Source organism: Ornithodoros turicata, chromosome 7, assembly GCF_037126465.1.
Source record: "Ornithodoros turicata isolate Travis chromosome 7, ASM3712646v1, whole genome shotgun sequence".
Taxonomy (NCBI): domain Eukaryota; kingdom Metazoa; phylum Arthropoda; class Arachnida; order Ixodida; family Argasidae; genus Ornithodoros; species Ornithodoros turicata.
The window spans coordinates 51,962,191-51,981,248 of record NC_088207.1 but is presented as its reverse complement, the minus strand read 5'-3'; the positions used below and the strand labels follow the sequence as shown (position 1 = coordinate 51,981,248).

Genomic DNA, 19,058 nt, shown 5'->3' with positions numbered 1-19,058 from the left:
CTTTTCCAGATCGCCAGTTGAGTATTTTGGCCGGAGCGTGAGGCACTAGTCTTGAGTATTCCGACGATGGCGTATGCTGAGATTGAGACGAGGTGGCAAAGGGATTGCCTGAGTTTTATGGACCAAACTGGAGAGCCACGCACAAGAGCCCAAAAATACCAATGTGAAAAGTGGTCGGGCTGTGCCCTTCAGTGACCGTGTTCTGCACAGCAGACCAGTGTATTGTAAAATTATGTAGAAACAAACATCGTATACAATCAAATTATGCGCAGTAAAGCCTGTCTTCTGCAGTACAATCTCTTCGGGACCCCTTTCACATTTCTGGGTCGTCATACACACACGGATTCTTTCTTTCTCTTTTCAGTGCCAATCAATCAATCAATGTCTTCAACCTTTTTTGTCCTTATTTGTTCTTTCTTAGTTCGTTCATTTCCCTCATCATCCATTTCAGGATCTTGTCTCGTGACTTTCACTTAAGAACGAGGACAGGAACCACCTCGATGTCATCGTGCCGATGATAACGTCACGCACGAGGACCCAGTCCAAGATGGAGGCTTCTCTCACACTTTTCTTTTACCACGCCTGGGTTCCGTTCCTGAAAGCGGAGCGTTGCGTCCCTCTTTTACTTTTTATACCTTTAGTTATTTTTTTTTGCAGTTTTTCTCTTCGCTTCGCTGTCTGACAGTGAGCCGACCTGCATTATTCCTCGGCCGTACATGTCATCGCGAGTAGGTGGGGAATGTTAAACACGAAAGGGTAGCACAAAAGGCGAAATCTTCCGTTTACAGCTATTTGCACGAATGCTTCTGCGCGCACATATGCTTTTGGTGTGACTTGTGCACGTGGTCGCTTCTCCAGTGGTGGTGTCCAAGAACTTTCGAAGTTTCGAAGTATATTTGCCTTTTCACTACCATTTCTTAAAGACGCTGTCATGTCAACGGATTTAAGCGCACGTCGATGGTGGCTGCTGCTGTGCAGGCAGCTGGAATGCGGTGAGTATGGTTCATTTTTTTATTATGGTCTTATTGCGTACCTTCCAGATTTGTAAGTGATTTAAATACTGTTACTCGAGTTATGCTCTCTTAAATACTTTCGGGAGTAATTTGGTAAGCATTTAGTATCCAAACTTAAATACCGTTTGGGGGAGTATCTTGTATTCATTTCGTAAGTTACTCCTAAGATACTTTTTTATCTATTTTTGATTTTTTTTTTCGGGAGACAGTAAGGACGAGAAAATTGCATACATGGATTAAGAGGGAGAGCATCCCCCAAGAAAGTATGGTGGGAAAAGAACATTGTCCATTACCAGTACGTCTTTTCATCTCCATTTTGTATTTATTTGTTTGACAATACTACATTTCACAAATTGTAACTTGAAAGTAACGAGTTACTTTTGTCAGTGTTTAGTATTCTACCCACATACTTTTCAAGGTTGAATATTTACAGTACTCTGCTCAGTTACCCTTTTGCCTGGTACTCAGTTACTTAGCTTATACAGTATTTTTGAATATCTTGCACACGCCTGGCGCCTTCACGTATAGAGATAAACTCGAGGTCAACGTCGCTTCTTTGCATCAGATCTTCCCATTTCAATTCTTTCTTTTTATATTTTGATTTTTCTACGGATATCCCGCCGTATAGGTTACTCTTCTTTAGATAGTAAAGAAAAATTAAAAAATTAATTCGCGATATCCCTCCATAAGAACCCAGGAGAAGGACGTTTCCATGATCTCTTACTGAATCTCAGTACGTTTTATCCTGTGACAGATAGCTGCGCTGACGTCTTTCGACCCAGAACACTATCCGCGTGATACCGTTATGACTCCGCGATATCATGATAACTGATAAAGATTTACTTATTTTGTATACTATCATTGATCTGCGCAGTGATTGGAAGAAGTTTCTCTGTGTCACGGCGGTGATGTCTCTGCACAGTGTACAGACGTCGGGTTTTGCGTGATGTCGACGGCATTGTGGCCCTTTTTGCCTATGGCTGCCCTGTTTCCGCTATATTCGGTGTTGTTCCTACACGTGCTGAGGCATAGTCCGCCCTTGGTGCGCCTAAAGTATGATGAGGAGTACGACTATATCGTTGGTAAGTGCAAAAGTCGCCTATACGTTGCTTGCATACAGTACTCACATCAACACGATGGTCTTATGAACAGCCTGTGAACACCAGTCGTGCGATCTCACTCTTCAGTGCCCCACTCTCGCCCTCAACGCATTAACCTCGTGCTTTTCTTTTAAAGTCATCTTCTGTAATCCATCTCATCCTTTTTTCACGGTTTGTTGGTCTATCCTTTACTACCCAGTTCTTTTCTTTTCTTTGTTATTTATTTTATTCTTCTTTCTTCATCTCCATTCTTCTTCTTTTCTTTCATTCTTTCTTTTATTTATTTTATTATTCTTTCTTCATCTCCATTCTTCTTCTTTTCTTTCATTCTTTCTTTTTCTTTCTTTTATTTATTTTATTCTTCTTTCTTTATCTCCATTCTTCATTCTTTTTCCTTCTTTTATTTATTTTAATCTTCTTTCTTCATCTTCATTAATTTTCTTTTTGTTGCGGAATAGCAAGCCGACGTCCCGTTTGGCTGTCCTTTCCCCGTTTTTTCCCCTTTCGCCTAATAAATATATCCCCCACGCCAACGTTCTGTGCCGTGGCTTCCCTAGAGCTAGCCTTTCAGAAGTTCAGAGCACGTATAAGGAATGTGCCCAGTGATCTAATTTGACATGTGCTATGTTATACTCGTGTTCCGGACAGTTGGTGGGGGCTCTGCCGGTGCAGTGATGGCCAGCCGCCTATCGGAGGATCCTACTGTCACTGTGCTACTCCTAGAAGCCGGAGGACTTCCCAATTTCTTCCTGGATGTTCCTTTATTGGCAGCCGAGATACAGACCACACCGTACGACTGGGCGTACCGCACAGTGCCACAGGAGGCTTCGTGCTACGGACTCAAGAACAAGGTAGACATCTTGTTCTACTGTAGCTGCTGAATCGATGCATTTGTCAAGCGAATAAGGATTTTCATGGGCCTTGTCCTTAACTGCATCGACTGCTATGTTAAGTTGGATTGTAGATCACTTGTCCGCTGCTGACGTTGAGGTTAAGACTCTGCACGCCTCTGAATATGAGGCTGTAAGGACCAAGATACGCAAAAGGAACTGTTGCTTGAAAGTTATTGTCACAAAAAGGGCGTACGCCCCTCGTTTTCGACAAACCAGGGATGAGAACGATGTCGCTCAGGATGATGCTTGGCTAGGATAGTGCTTAACAGACCTTCCTTCTTCTGTGTACAGTGAACCGTCGTTAGTATGACCATGGTCGTTCCCGAAAGTTTTGGTCATAACGCGGAATTGTCATATTAACTGGGGGGGGGGGGGGGGGGGATTTGCAGAGGTTTCACTGCGTTGTTCCCCAGGAGTATGATCGTAAAGCGCGTATGTCAGGTTATCGAGGGTCATATTAACCAGGGTTCACTGTATACCTCTTCGCATTGATGTCAATACACCAATCTGCGCCAATTCTCTTGCTGCATTAAACGTGCGACATTCATTTAATCGCAAGAATGATATCTGTGCAACTATACTACAGCAAAGTCTTTGGCCTCGCGGAAAGATACTGGGTGGCTCCAGCGTCCTCAACTACATGCTCTACGTGCGAGGCAACCGAAGGGACTACGACCACTGGGCGCATGACCTGGGCTGCGAGGGTTGGAGTTGGGAACGCGTTCTGCCATATTTCATAAAGTCTGAAGATAATCGGGACGCTTCCATCGCCTTCAATGGTATGCACCGGGAAGACTCGGCCGATATTAGTTCTTCCTTGCAATTTTGTGATCGCGGGTCTTAATAATAACGATTTTATAACACAGGCTATCATGGTCGTGGCGGTTACCTGACTGTGTCAACACCTCCGTACGCCTCCCCGCTGGCGCATGCGTTTGTCGAATCCGGCATGACTCTGGGGTATCCGAATATTGACTACAACGGTCCCCAACAAACAGGTATATAGATAGCATTTTCTTATCTGACAAACATTATCTTTACATGATAACTATGATTAACTATGATAACTATATAACATATGACTAACTAACTAGCTATACTAACTATACTACTAACTATGATTATAACTATGACTACTAATTATAACTATACTAGACTAACTAACTATACAGTGAACCCTGGTTATTATGACCATGGTCGTTCCCGAAAATTTTGGTCATAATACGGAATTGTCATATTAGCGGGGGGGGGGGGGATTTCCAGAGGTTTCACTGCATTGTTCCCCAGGAGTATGGTCGTAAAGCGCGTAAGTCAGATTATCAGTGGTCATATTAACGAGGGTTCACTGTATAACTATGATAACATGATTACTACGTTACATGCTGTGCTTGTCCCTCTTAGTCGTAAAAGCGTATCTATGTATATCACGCTTTCTATATACACGGGGCTCTCAGACAATAACCCATTATATTCATTAGCATTGTGATGCAGAAGTCGCGTCGTAGCGGCAGTTGGAACGACGACACAAGTGAATAGAAGGGCCTTTATTTGGCCGGGGTTGTGCTTGTTTCAGGAGGCCAACTTCTATTCGCGACGAGAACTCCCAGTGTCACCACCTGTCACCGTCTTGATAGCGTGCTTAGACAGTTTACTAAACCGCTATGGCGAGTATATAGTATTCAACCCAGGGTCAGTGATGACAACATCTCAGAACTGTAAGAAAGAGCTCTTGCGCAAGTGTGAGCATGAGGTTTTAATCTATGCAGCTTATAACAGTGCGAATAGGCATTAGTAATAGGCGTTAGTGCCATACATAATGTGATCTTTGTAGCGTGGTTTCTCCTTCACTTTGTCTTACCGAACAGTGTCTTTTATGCCACCAGGCTTCGCCATACCTCAAGGAACGCTTCGTCATGGTGCCCGCTGCAGTACCACTAAAGCTTTCCTGGAACCTTGCAGAGGACGTCCTAATCTGCATATCCTCGTCAAAGCACAAGTGACAAGGGTACCTGGACACTCTATAGTGTACTGTGCCACGTAAATAATTAACGTGGGAGTCTTTGTCACCAGGTGCTGTTTACCGAATGGAAGCGTGCGTACGCTGTCCTCTTTCGGTACTGGGGCTTTGAAAGGGCTGTGAGAGCAAGAAGGGAAATCATCCTTTCAGCAGGGACAGTGGCCTCTCCGCAGTTGCTCATGTTGTCGGGGATTGGACCCAGGTTCCACCTAGAGTCGCTGGGGGTACGTACGCGGACGCGATACGTGGTACCCTTTTGTGCTGTTGAGATTGGTATAACACCGATAACTATTCTTAAAGCACGCATGAAACGCGAATAGGTACAAAAATTCAGCACGAGATTTATTGTTGTTGTTTGTGTAAACGAATGCGCAGGACATTGCGGACATTGTGGGGAGTTTTAGGAGATCGTAAGAGCCCTCCGATTTCGTATCGCTGTAGTCAATCAGATAACGTGATGTCACCCACTGCAAATGAATCAGGCAATAGACCTCCCCGTGTTATGTAAACATTGCAGCGAGCGAACAAACAATGCAACATTGCGGTGGCGGGCGTCGGTCACACGTAGAACTATTCGCGTGTGCTGGCTGATATAATCACGTGTGTTTGTTTTGCCCACCAGTAGGCAGATCACGTCACAATGACGTAGTTCTCGGGGGTCTCTATTGGCTTGTCATGTTTTCGAAAACGTTATCGTGAAACTTCTGCGTTTCCCAGAGCGCTTGTGCTGTTCCGTACGGTGATTCGAACGATGCATCAAATAAGGCCAATCGTTTTGCCGTCCGTGGCTAAAGGCCAGTCCCCACATACAGCGCTTCGCTCTATAGCGCTAGAAATAGCGCTAGAAATCTAGCGCTGTTTTCCCGCTTGCCGTTCTCACATACAACCGAGCACATAGCGCTCTCCTGCTCGGGAAACGGGAAATCTCGTTGCGACGCGATGCACCGATACTGCCGTGATTGTTTACTATTCGCGTCGGGTATCCGCAGCACCATGGTGGGTACCTGGGAGGTACCCGGGTCCGAATCCCGGTGCCGGCTGTGCTGTCTGGGGTTTTTTCCTGGGTTTTCCTCAGACGCTTTCAGACATATGTCGGCACAGATTCCTTAGAAGTCGGCCTTGGACGCACATTCCCCCAGGGCGTCAGCCGTAACGTTCCCACCTCTGTGAGGCAGACAGCGTCAAGCCCTATCACCAGCACCACGACCACCAAAACCATGGCGGGTGACACTTTTGATGCTGTGATTATGATTATTACCATACTGTGATTACCATGCATAGGCAAATGAAACTCGTGGCCATTCTCACGTCGTCGTCATCGCCTTGCCGCTTCGAGTGTCCGGAAGCAAAACAAAACCTCAGCTTCTGCGACGTCACCGCTGAAAGAAGCTCACATTAGAAAAGTTGACGAGGTCTCTACTTCGAGAAGAACTGTTTTATAGCGGTTAGGAAAACATAGCGTTCTTTTGTAGCGCTGTGTAGCAAATCGCTATACGTATGTGGGAACTGGCCTTTACTTGCAAGCGTGACGCGCCATGCCATGGCGCCGTCTGGTAATTCGACAATCTTTTATAAAAACGTACCGGGTAGTACCTTTGTTTCGGTGCTAATACTAAAACACGACATTCTATGACTCCATGTCTCTGTGGTGGTAGTTCACTACAGTATGTGGATTCCATTATTACGACCATTGATTTGGTTGTCTTGACAGATAAAAGTTATCGAAGACCTTCCTGTCGGAGAGAATCTTCATGACCATATTGGAGCTGCAGGCATCAGTTTCCTGATCAACGACTCTGTTTCGGTAGTACGGAGTCGAGTTAATCCGAAGATAATCCACGATTATTTTATTAAAGGGAAAGGTAAGTTATCGCTTTTTTTTTTTTTTTTCAAATAGTACTCGAGCTTTGCGTTGTTCACATTTTCGATAGTACCACTGCTTTATATATACCTACAGTGTGTTAGCCTTAAAAAAGTCTACTCACGCCGATATGCCATGCTCTCCAATTAATCAATACATGTGAAGCGTTGTGCTGTCTACATGTAAAGCGCTGAAGCACATTCAATTCTGGTAAATTTTGAAGTGATTGGATACCGCGGCGCAATGTTATAACACGGGACGTCCCGTGCGCGTGTAATCACAACAGTCAAGATGGCGGTGCTGCGAACGGCAGTTGAGACGCTGTTTTCCCGGATACACAACACTATAGGGAGTTTTGGTATATCGTACGCTATCGTCTTTGCGTACGCAAGGGATAGCGTTGATGGTCCTGCGCGCACGCCCATAACAGAAAAAGAGCGTCGCACTGTGCGCATAATTAGGCACGCTAGCCCTTACGTACGCAAAGGCGACAGCGTACGACGCACTAAAACTCTCTACTGAAGCGGCTGTTGTTGCAGAACGCGCTCACTGCGATGCCAGCCGTTTGAGTGTTGCGCGTCGTGAGGTCATCTGGGGAGGAACGTCCTATAGCTGCATTGCGCAACACGGCCATCTTGATTGCTTTGATTATGGGAATCGCACTGTGCCGCATTATAACGTTGCACAGCGGTGTTTCCTCGTGGACGCTGCCGTATTGAAAGCACGGCGCCGTCTAGCCGGGGAGCACGTTGAAAACAGTTTACCGCGCAAGCCAGAGAGAAGGAAAGCATACCTGTGTATTCACACGAGCGACATCCTCACGGAAGATTCTAGTGGAATAAAAAGCAAAAAACGCTGCTTACAGAGACGAAGTTCCGTCCCGTGTTATGTGAGCATTCACACGGAGCGGAATATCGCGAGTGGCGTACTGCGCACTTAGCAGACGACACCGTCAGCGCCTTTCTTGTCGTCTGCTACAGAATATATTGCGATTGCGTTGCAGGATATCCCCCACGGTTAGCAGTGTACGTGAACACTGGACGTTGAGCGCTCGCGCTCAGAAAGCTATGACGTTTTTCGCGCCTTCAGCTTCTGCGGGGAATGTCGCACGTGTGAATACACGCTACAGGTCATGTGCTTCCTCCCTGGCATCCCTGCATCGGTTTCCTCCTTTCTGGCTTGTGTTGGCTGCAAAAGCGCTGGGTGTGAGGCTGACTGGCAAACGGCGGAGTAATCTTGCAGATGCATCCTGCTCAATCCGGCATTGAGTAATTGGTTAAAGGAACATCATTGAAGATCTCGACCTCTAAGCTTCCTTCTTCCCTGCGTATGCCCGCTTGTCGACCTTCCACTGAAAGAACCTACTTTTAAACGCCCCTATAGCTAAATTCATACTTCTTTTAGGTATGCTGACGATTTTGGGAGGAGTCGAAGGTGTAGGGTTCCTAAAGACAAAGTACACAAACGCATCCGACGATTGGCCGGACGCCGAGATTCATTTTGTCTCCAGCAGTCCCGCGGCGGATGCGGGTGTCACTATCCGCCGCGTGATGGGAATGACCGATGAGGTAGGAAATGATACACGACGGTAAGGTGTCGACCAATATTCAAAGAGCTCCGTCATGTGCAGACGCTCCTTCATTCTAGAGATGCACAAACAACAGTATATAGAACTCCTTTCTCTGTTACCTTAAGCTGTTTAATCAAGTCTACCGGCCGTATTTGAACCTGGACTCCTTCACCATGTACCCAGTGTTGTTGAAGCCAAAGTCTCGGGGATGGGTTAGGCTGAGATCTAGGGATCCCGACGCTTATCCCCTCATCAACCCAAGATACCTCACTGACGCCAATGATGTTCTTGTCCTAGTCGAAGGTAAGAAATGATGCTTGAAAGTTGACACGCTAGGAGTCGTACGAAATTTTTACAAAAATCGCGGATGACAATTAAAGACCACGGAAATCTGTATACAGCTCGTGGACAGTTTAATAGAGGGAGCCCCCGTGGCCGCTAGTCCCACTCGAAAGTCAGGAGGTCACGCCCTTGTTGATATAGGAACTAAACCTTCTACCATGTTATTGATCCACGCTATCCAGTGGTTCCACATAGCGCAGTCCTGACTTACAGAGTCGGCGCTGATGGTATTGGTGGTTCAGGACCGTTCAGGACCATGACTACGTATGTGAATAGAGGTCGATCCCTGACCGCAGAGCAGAACACGTCAGTGTGTGTGTGGACAGACCGACCTGAACTGGGACACCATGCCAGAAACGCTTTCGTACTGACCATAAACGCCTGTGGGTTCGTAGGGCATCTGCAAGCATTAGAAAGCACCAGGGAAGAAGCTCTGGCCCTAACTAAAACATGTAATTAACTGTCGTGTGGTCAGCGCGACCAATGAACAGCTTTTACAAGCCGTTCATCGACTGAGGAGACCCAAAGATTCCTGTCGGCTGTAAGTGTGGTTGAACCGGTAGTACTCCTGTTCAGCCCTTGTGTCGCTAAACGAAATCGTACTTGAATTGGAAGGCTTATTTCATCAATCTTTGACCGCTGACCTATAAGCTACTTGTAGACAATTGTGCATTGAAATTGTGATTGTTCAATTTACGGCTCTTTCATCCTACGCAGCAATGAAGCAGTGCATCGCTCTGGGTTTGTCGGAACCGTTTCGCAAGTTTGGAGCTCAAATTTTTCAGACGCAGTTCCCTGGATGTGAGCTCTACAGCATGTATTCGGACGAGTACCTTGCCTGCGCTGCTCGTACCTATACAGCTACCATTTATCATCCTGTGGGTACTTGCAAGATGGGTCACTACCATGACCCTGCTGCAGTTGTGGATCCTACGCTACGGTACGAGTCATCCTATAGAGCTAAAGCCCATATCAAGCTGCAGTAGCTCAAGTAACCCTGTCGCAGGCGACCAGAAGTGGGCAAATGCCCTCGCGATCTTTGCCGTCACCTCGCTTTTTGCCGGTAGAGATTTTTCATATCAGCTCAATATCTTTCTCGAAAAATTTCCCCACCTCAGCTCTCCCCAATCTTTTTCCTAATAAATCCCCACACCTCAATCTTTTTTTTTCTGGTAAGTTTTCCTTCCATAACCTTTTTACTGAAAAACTTCACCTCACCTCAATGTTCTTCCTGGAAATTTCCTTACCTCGAACCTTTTTCGTTGTTGACGGAGTAGTAGGCAAAAATATGCAAGGTGCTTCTGGGGATACACCACATAACACCGAGGTCGACCATCGCACAGACTCATTGTCGATTGTGATTTCCTTTTTGTGACAACGAACATGGTCGCATAAGTGTCACAAAAAGACGTAAGTCTCCCGTTTTCAAAAATTTAGGGGAGGAAACACCCCCTCCCTTCGAGATGAAAACCCTGGGAATATCCCTGGGCTGGAAGTGTGTCATCAGGTAAAGCTGTGTTCCGAGTTGTTGTAAAGTTGTGTGTGTGTGTATGGGTACGTTCGGAAACCAATTTGACAGTTCATATCTCAACACACGAATTAAAGTTTGTAATTAAAAGCGTGACGTAAGGACGTCATTACCTTCATCTGCCCTTGTGAGGATGGTCACCTCTGAGCGTGACAATGTACTGCTGGCTTGTTCGAAAAATACAGAATTGCAGAGCATATTTTAGGACGTCACATAATCATGACTTGACCTGAATTTCAGAGTGCGCGGTGTATCCGGACTACGAGTCGTGGACGCTTCTGTGATCCCAGAAATACCGTCAGGAAACACCAACGCGCCAACTATCATGCTGGCGGAGAAAGCTGCCGACATGATAAGAGGCGTCGAAATGGTCCCGTGGACAAGTCTCTTCAGGCGGTTTTCAGGCAAAGATACGCACCACGTACATCCAAGATGATAGCGCTGAATGTATTTGCGAAGCAAGTACCGTGCCAAATGAAATGCAGCAGTGTGTTAACAATGAGCCAGGTGTTCGTTGCAGCCTGATTTCTCCTTTGTTCCTTACGGGGCAAGGAAGTTTAATTGCAGCTGCGAAAAGACATTAAACTTGGTAGTGTTTACGACACCGTGCATGTTCACGTCGGGCGCTCACGAAAGCGTCACATTGTTCGGTGCACGTACAATGCACACGTTTTCGGAGGACAAGTCTTCAACGGTGCAGAGCTCAATCCCCACTTGCTATCCCAGGCAGCCGCACGGACCCATTTGCAGCGCGAGTGCGCCTGGTGGTACCGCTTGGGAAGTGTACGGAACACTGGTGTGTCGCATTTCCCCATTGCAGCGACACCCCACCAGCAAACAGGAGTGGACACACATGCTGAGACATGAATAGAATAGCCGGTCACCCGTTTCTTGTTTGATCTCCTCCTGGTATCCGCCAGGGGGCCACTCCGATGCAGAGATAGGAAAGTACCGTTTTCCATAGACTTTTGTCCCAAGCTGTACAAACGTATACAGCTCCGACGAGGTTCTGTAAGTTTTCCTTTTGTGTTAACCACTGGTAACGACGTGACATAACGTACAGATAACCCCACGAGCAAGGTGATTCAATATGAAAATGAAAAACTTTCGTTGCACAAATGCTTTAATATGGGCGTAGGTACCCGCGGGTGGTGAGTGGTGAAAAGGCTCGCCGTTGCCGGCCTTATACAGTGGTGGTCAACGCCCTGTGAGAATGTGCGTCCTGGGCAGACTTCTAAGGGAACTGTGCCGACATGTGTCTGAAAGCGTCTGGGGAAAGCTCAGGAAGAACCCCCGACAGCACAGCTTGAGAGTCCATGGGACGGTGTCCAATGGGACTGCACAAGATCGTGTCGTCTCCGTGGTGTGTTCACAGCGAACCATACCTCCTCCCATGCACATCCCATGCCTGCAAGTCATATATGCTCCTAAGGAGCCTTTGTGACGCCTTTCACGGACCCGGAACGTAAGATATATCACCTATGACTGAGGGGAGGGGATCTGCCCGGAGACAGAAATAGTATTATGCCAATGTGGACAGACCATTTAAGTTTCGCTTCGTGCTGTCCCACCGTTGTGACTCGCACATGTTGAACCCCCGGGCTTTGCTGCATTACTGACAGATATGTTGTCTTCCAATGTGTGTGTCTCACGAAGGTAATACAGCGGCAACATATTGACAAAGAAATTTGCGAGATCTCTCCGTTGCCGAAGAACCACCAATGCTGCAGATGAATATGCTCGTGTCAGGTTTTTATTTCTTTTTCTTCTCTTTACGGTTGCAAGATTTTAAAGAGGGCATTAGGGAAGTGGGGCGATCCCTGCCCAGCTCTTAGAGCCACGAATATCTAACGCTACGGTGCTGGTATAGAAAGAAGCAAATAGAAACTAGCTGCTCTACTAAAACAACTGTGGCTAAGAGCAGCGTACAGATGTACGCAGGTGGAGAGAAGGACACCAGCAAGAAGTGGGGGACAGGGGGTTAGTATGAGTCCTGGGTCGACTTCAGGGGATCTGCCTTGGAAGGTCTTCGGAAAACCCAGGGAAAACCCCAGACAACACAGCCGGTGGTAGGATTCCAACCCACCACCTCAGCACGACCTTCGCTACCACCGGGCGGGACGCTACCACCGCTCACGCCACAGTTGCTTCGCGGCGCTAGCAAGAAAAAAAAATACCACAAAATAAAAAAGCCTACTCTGCCTTTATCGGTCAGGAAACTTTATCAGGTTGGTTGCGAACATATCGTAAACTGGTCAATGGAGGAAAGATAGAAAAATACTGCGGATATAAAGAGATATTTAAACAATAGCTTCCAATTAAAAGGTCCATTAAAGTGGATCAGATAATATTGCAGGTTGATTGAGGCTTCATCCGGTCGCTGTCAGAGCACTTAAACGTCTCGAAGAAGGAGGGCATGTTCTGTAGCGCGAAGTCGCACAGCGCCCTTGCGGGGAGTATCGCTGGTGAAGTGTCGAAGTCGGTATTGCACCGAAGCTGACAAAGTCGTCCAAAGAACAACTTCCTGGCTAACGTGTCTGGAGGATTCGCGAAGCGGTACGCAAGGAGGACGCTTCGCGCTGTAGCGAAGAGAAGACTCCTCTCCTGGGGCACCAGAGTCCGCTTGTCTTTATGGAGGTTAGTGAACTGGTTCGTGTAACATGTCACGCTGCTGTTGTAGATGTCTTGTGCCTGGAAGAACAGAACCGTTCGGATGCCTATTATGTGAAACTCTGCCGCTATTGATGCAGACGTCTGTACTGCACTAACTAATCTACTGCGCGGATTCTTCACGAGGTTCCAGACGAACGGAGATGCGGGACGGATTTATCTAGAAAGTGCATTTAGGTAGCTAAGGATGAAGGGACAGCAGGCACAATCCTCATCTGCGTCTAACGTTCTCGCATGCGTGCGTACAGTTTCTCTGCCTCATGCCAGGTCCCAACCAATCCCTCAGAGAGGCAAAATAGGGAAATCGAACCATTGCTCGCGTAATATGTAAACACGTGAAAGTAAACGATGAGGGTTCATAATGTCTACCGGTTTTAGTAGCGCCTCCTCTCATCCGCGACCGTCTCCTCCAGCATTACCTTTGGGCAGACCTCAGCAAAACTTGCGCTCATGAGTGCGCTCACTCACGCTCGATTCGGCCAATGAACTAAGAGTGAGGGAGCGAGCAGAGAGTTGGGAGCGGGCCGTGAGTGAGCGTGAGTCAGCGGGCCGAGAGCTGAGCGGACGACGAGCGAAACTTAGCCGATAACTGGCGCTCAATGCATCACCCATGGCGCATACATTCCGTGGAAACTTACTGCGTTCTCTGCGCTCGTTCATGGACGACGCAACGGCAGATTCTTCGTGGAAAGCAATAACATGAGCGTGAGCAACTAACTCAAAACAGCACAAACGATGAGTTGAGCTAGAAGTAGTCAGCGAGCCTAGAGATGAGCGGCCGGTGAGTGAGCGAGAGCCAAACTGCCGAGGTCTGCCTTTGGGCAATTGATCGCTATGCATACTCACTCCCCTAATTCGTGATGAAACAGTTACCTGTCTGAGCCACAACGGCGTAACGTATTCATCCTCTCCGGTTATCACTGTGGAAAGCAACTGGAGGAAGGTGGACCCCACTGCCGAGTAGTTGATGAAAGAGTCTTCATCAATGTCGTAGAACGCTGGAGCCATAAGCATTGTTGTTGGTACTGTGATGACGTTGCGATCTGCCACATATTTCGCCCAGCCACGGATCAGGGATTCTCTATAATCTCGTCCCACTGATGTTCCCCTACGTCTCGGAAACTTATTGATTTCCCGTTTGTGGTGCCCTAACATTGCGACATAGTTCTTCAAAAAGTTGCTACCCATTTGGGGGGTGCGTAACAGCAGGCCTGCTGTATCGGGCAGGATCATCTCGAGTCCGACGGCCTGAACTCGAACCTGCGTCGTTCTCCTTGTGGGTGCATCCAACCACAGTTTTGTTGAGAGATCTTCGACCATTTGGCTACGAACGCGCTCGAAGAATGCCCGGAAGTAACGGATTCGGGACTGTCCCACGTAAGTGTTGGCAACTAGGGTCGTGAATGCGCTGTCGAAGGCTTCATACGTGTGGAGGAGGCAAGTATGATGTGGACTCAGGACACGATTGAAGTCAAACCGTAGCATGTTGCCAGACGCTTGGAGAATCACGTAGAGCGCGAGATGTAATGGACTTTGCCTGAAAAGCAACTCTGTCACTCTCCGCACACCTTGGCGGTTGATCATTAGAACCTTATCAGTCGGTTTCAGCTTTCTATTGTCATCTTGAATACCCCGATTAAGAGCTGAAATCCAGTCGCTTACAGTCAGTACGCCGGCTACTTCGGTTAAACTAGTAACGTCAACAACTTCTGTGACGATGTCATCGTCGAACCCAACGGCATCGTCATAGTCGCTATCGATTGCGAGTAGCGTGTACTGAAGGTTTAAGTCGAAGAAGTTTCTGTCAACATGATACATGAAGCCTTCCATATATATCTCGAAGTAAGTGTGTGTGGCGACTTCGTCGTCATATAACAGCTTCCTTCTGACCGAAACAGCCGGCGCCAACTTGAGCCTCACCAGACCATCGTCGTCGACGAACTTTATGGAATATATGGTGTCGATTCCCTTGGTCATTGACAAGCGCACAATAGAGTCCAGAATCGAGGCGTGATCGGTTTGTCTAATCCATTCCCGCATTATCACTCCCAGGGCTTCGAAGATTTGTGGCTGCAGCACTGGCATTGGGTGTCTCTCCCTGCGAGCAAAAGTCCAAGCAGGAAGCGTGCTATTTCTCAATAATATTGCAATGAACAAAGTGCACTCTGTTTACTCGATATGTTTTTTTTAATAGTCCATGTGTCGCGCAAAGAATATGCGTGAGCACCCCTGTCACAAAATTTGCGAATACATCAGTGCTGGCCACAATAATTACGAAAGTCTTCCCTGTGCAAGCATGATTTGGATACATCGTGGCGGCTGCCGTAGCCGCCAATATTTTCTTTTGTTCTTTTGTTATTGCCCTGTCTTGTGTAGCTTCGGACAAAGTTCACGGAACACGGCACTGTCGTATTTCTTGGTCGAAGTGGCCCCCTGGTAACGGTCAGAAAGATCGAATAAGAAACGGGCGACCGGATATTCTATCCATTTCTCAGCACGTGTGTCCGTTCCTGTTTACTGCCAAGGTGTCGCTCCAATGGAGCGAATGCGACGCCCCGGTGTTTCGTAAACTTTTGTCCCAAGCTGTACTAATGTGTGTGAACTAGGAATACCTCTGAAACTCGTAGCAGGACCTGTAGAAGGTGACCATGCCATGAAATCTGTCTTTGTTCGGATCCCCTAAGACGTGCTCGTAAATGGTTCGATTCAGGCTGCTCATGACAATGTTGCTTAAAACGTCGATGGACGACGTGCTTGTGGTGTGTGTTTCAAACCATGCGCCGCAGGAATAGAGATAGAAATCATAGCAGGGCTCGATCTTGTCAGAGTTCATTTTCTGGCTGATTCGCTTGGCTTCCAGACAGTCGGCACCTCGGCAACTGCGCCGATCTTCTCCGAGACGGACGAGATCCGCGAGTTGGCGCGAAAAAAGTAGAATGATGAGTATTAAAACGAAGGAGCCGATCACGCAAACTCCGAGGCAGATGAGAGCTAGGGGTGTGGACTCCTCTGCTGGTGCAGGTTCTCTGGCTGGTTCAGGAACTGGCTCTGCGGCTGCTGTTTGTTTTTCCCGCGTGGCTTCGTGCAGAAGAAAACACAACGTGTATACATGGTATGGTATACACGCATTTGAGTTTTGCCGAATTTAGAGCGCGGATAAATACGCACTAAAAACTTTGCGCTAACTATGCACCAAAAATCTTGGAAGTTTGTATAGTATAAACTGAACATACGCAATGTTTTTTTATCATACATGGCATCTATATACTGTAAGAAGATAGGGTGTGAAAAGGTGGTAACTTTTATAGCTACCACCTAGATCAACATAGCGTCTGATAAAGGGTGTAAAAGGGTACTAAAAGCAATTATCATATATCCAAATTGCTTCAAAAGGGAGTACGCCCCCCTCGCTCACCGAGTCAGAAGCGGTAACCCTATGATTCGTAGGTAGCAGGTAGAACTTTGCAACCTTATAGGCCCAACATATGCGACAACTATTACCTCCTAAAAGGTGTAACTGCTCCACCCTTATTTCTATAAGAGTGAAACGATTATTTGACAAAATTTGAGCATTATATTGGGGATCACACGATAAAATAAAGCCACCTTCGTTCGGCGAAACACACAACAAAGAGGGCTTGCGCCGCAGATGTGAATCAACTGAAGGCTTTGCTTTCGGCACTGCATCACAGTGCAGACGAAAGTGCGAACGCCGCCACTCTTCGTAACGGGGAACGTGGCTATAGGTGTACTACGGCCCACGGGACATACACGCGCAGCGAACGCACGGACGCCATACGAAGGAGCAAGCCCTTAGCCCTTGTCCAGATACGAAACCGTGCCGAGAAAAAAGAAAAAAAACGAGCATTTAAAACTTAACATTGTCGCAGAGACCGGGCAGGGTAGGTACATGTCTCTATATGGAGTGACATCGTCCGTGGTATTCCGAGTGTGTTCCGCTTCATTTAGAGACACGCATTTGAAAATCGGCGCTCTGGCTGATAACTATGAGGACGATGATTCGCATGATTTCTTCTTATACGCATGGGCGTACCCAGGGCAGGTGGGGGTGCAAGGGGGGTCGTGCCCCCCCCCCCCCCTGGAACTCTAAGGTCGCTCGTGAAAATTGTGCACTCTTTAGTCATACAGGTCGTAATGATTATTCTCAGATGTCATCATAGGAATATCTGAACACCCGCACAGTGCGCAACGTCGGCCTCCAGAAAAAGATGTGGTACGGGGATTGCCCGTTTTCTGGAAAAAATCCTGGGAACGCCCATGCTTGTACACGTACTGCAAAATGAGTCTACTTCAAACAGTCTACTTCATTGTCAGGTTCCTTCCTTACTCCCTACGATATCAACTCACCTTTTCGGCGTCTCGATCGTGCGGCTTTTCTTCTGAAGCCAAAGGTAATAGCTGGAAACAAAGACGAAATGTGCGAAGTATGGTTACACAAACCACATTAACCACAAATAATTTCTGCAATGATAACCAGGGAAGTTTGTTTTCATTAACAATATACCTTTCCCAAGCGCTTCCTGCTGACGTTGTGCGGCTGCGTCTGGGGGAGGAAGCGTATCTTCTGGCGTTTCCTTTTCCCTTTTTATGAGGCGAATGACAGACTTCATGGTTCGAGGGCCCGGTATAGAATGAGAACGCGCACGGTGCGTGCGTGCATGACTACTTTGACGTCATCTTCGCGTGTGACGTCCCCCCCCCCCCCCCCACCTCGAGCAACTTCATCTCTCACTTATACAGTATACGCCGGCAACCAACCAAAAAAAAAACTCCATTCCCAAGAAGAACGTAAAAAGAACGCACTTCACTTCTCCTATAGTTCGTTGTACAATCGCTGTATACAGCAGTGCTTCCCGAACTCTAAATCTGGGCCTGTTTCACGACGTTTGGCGGCGCTCCGAACCGTCATCCGCAGCGCCACTTGTAGCCCACAAGGTGACATAAACCCGCCATTTTTGTAACTACCCTCAAGCGGGTCATTTCGCAAGACCGCCATCTTAAACTGTATGGTGCTTCTTCCGCGCATTCCTCCTTAGTGCATCGTCTCAGTGCGTCTTAATACGGAGTCGTCATCAAATTTTTGGATGTGGTCAACAGTACGAGGCCTCATGTACAAACTGCCAGATTAGCGGATAAAAATACTCACCATGGTCGAAAGGCTCAAAACGGCGCACAGAAACAGAAAACGCGTTGTTCACAAAAGGTTTGGCCTCCGATCACTTGCGCGGCCATCTTTAAGTTCACGTGTGCCCGGACATTAGCTGCGACTTGTGACCAGGACCTGTCCAGAATGCATTGCGTTCGCCCCGCACGCTTTCGTCTATGGAGCAATGCATTAATTGGAGGGCACCATAACCGGAGGTCTTTCCGTGCGTATCCATATGTTTACACTGCGGTTCTGAAAAATCATGGCGTAAGGATTTCCGCAAACGAGATGACGTTCCAGCTACGACGGCATAAGGCAGGGAACACGCCGGAGACGACCGCTTAGTACAGACGCTCTGCACTATAGAGGAGGGCAGTTGGCGCTGCGGTCGCCTTGCGAAACTTTAGTGCAACAACCGCAGCAACCCCTATCGCGTCGAGACTACCCCGCCCCTAGCCTTTAGATTTCAGTGCATGAAGAGTAATAAGCGCACATCTTAAAGAGAGTTAAAACCGGGTGTCACGTTGTCAGTGAGTGTGGTGTGTATGTCGTCTTTTTGTTGTCCCGTGCACGGTGGTGTTTTATCGCTTTTAACGCAAAATCTAAATTTAATTTGGCCTTTAGTATCGTCAGAGTGAACCATCTGTGCTAGAAACCATTGCAAAAAAAAGTAACACCCAGAGGAGAGCTGGTGCAAGTGAGCTGGTTAGGATATCACAGAAATCATGGCGCAATAGAAGAAAAAAAGAAAGACGGCGAAGAACACGGACGACGACGACAAAATCCCCTCGCCTCCGCCTTCCAACAACTGCCTTTGATCGGCTAGCGCCGTTCGGATGCCTCGTCTGACCTAGAAATTCCACTTCTTTTATGCATGAAATTTTACGCAAAAACGCA

General features: G+C 47.4%; 2 protein-coding genes across 2 annotated transcripts; one reads left to right on the top strand and one right to left on the bottom strand.

The window, feature by feature from the left end:
* The first annotated feature begins 938 nt into the window (after positions 1-938).
* LOC135401503 (glucose dehydrogenase [FAD, quinone]-like) lies at positions 939-11,042 on the top strand. Its single transcript, XM_064633945.1, has 12 exons — positions 939-992; positions 1,888-2,095; positions 2,762-2,964; positions 3,593-3,785; positions 3,873-4,004; positions 4,890-5,011; positions 5,077-5,247; positions 6,735-6,885; positions 8,289-8,452; positions 8,580-8,757; positions 9,514-9,736; positions 10,565-11,042. Exons 2-12 carry the CDS (start codon positions 1,960-1,962, stop codon positions 10,758-10,760), a joined length of 1,869 nt encoding a protein of 622 aa, XP_064490015.1. The 5' UTR covers positions 939-992; positions 1,888-1,959; the 3' UTR covers positions 10,761-11,042.
* A 1,017-nt stretch (positions 11,043-12,059) lies between these two features.
* LOC135401502 (neprilysin-1-like) lies at positions 12,060-17,686 on the bottom strand. The gene is made up of 5 exons (XM_064633944.1): positions 17,520-17,686; positions 17,363-17,413; positions 15,607-16,072; positions 13,868-15,092; positions 12,060-13,015 (listed from the first exon to the last, which is right to left on the bottom strand). Exons 1-5 carry the CDS (start codon positions 17,623-17,625, stop codon positions 12,665-12,667), a joined length of 2,199 nt encoding a protein of 732 aa, XP_064490014.1. The 5' UTR covers positions 17,626-17,686; the 3' UTR covers positions 12,060-12,664.
* Between the last annotated feature and the right edge of the window lie 1,372 nt (positions 17,687-19,058).

What these genes read in the sequence shown, in the direction of transcription:
- LOC135401503 (XM_064633945.1), top strand. Translation starts at nt 1,960, where the DNA reads ATGTCGACGGCATTGTGGCCCTTTTTGCCTATGGCTGCCCTGTTTCCG. An exon ending in TCAAAGCACAAGTGACAAGG is followed by an intron (nt 5,012 to 5,076) that starts GTACCTGGACAC and finishes CTTTGTCACCAG; the next exon opens with GTGCTGTTTACCGAATGGAA. An exon ending in TCCACCTAGAGTCGCTGGGG is followed by an intron (nt 5,248 to 6,734) that starts GTACGTACGCGG and finishes TTGTCTTGACAG; the next exon opens with ATAAAAGTTATCGAAGACCT.
- LOC135401502 (XM_064633944.1), bottom strand. Translation starts at nt 17,625, where the DNA reads ATGAAGTCTGTCATTCGCCTCATAAAAAGGGAAAAGGAAACGCCAGAA. An exon ending in TCCTGCTACGAGTTTCAGAG is followed by an intron (nt 15,093 to 15,606) that starts GTATTCCTAGTT and finishes TTTTGCTCGCAG; the next exon opens with GGAGAGACACCCAATGCCAG. An exon ending in CGCCGTTGTGGCTCAGACAG is followed by an intron (nt 13,016 to 13,867) that starts GTAACTGTTTCA and finishes CTGTTCTTCCAG; the next exon opens with GCACAAGACATCTACAACAG.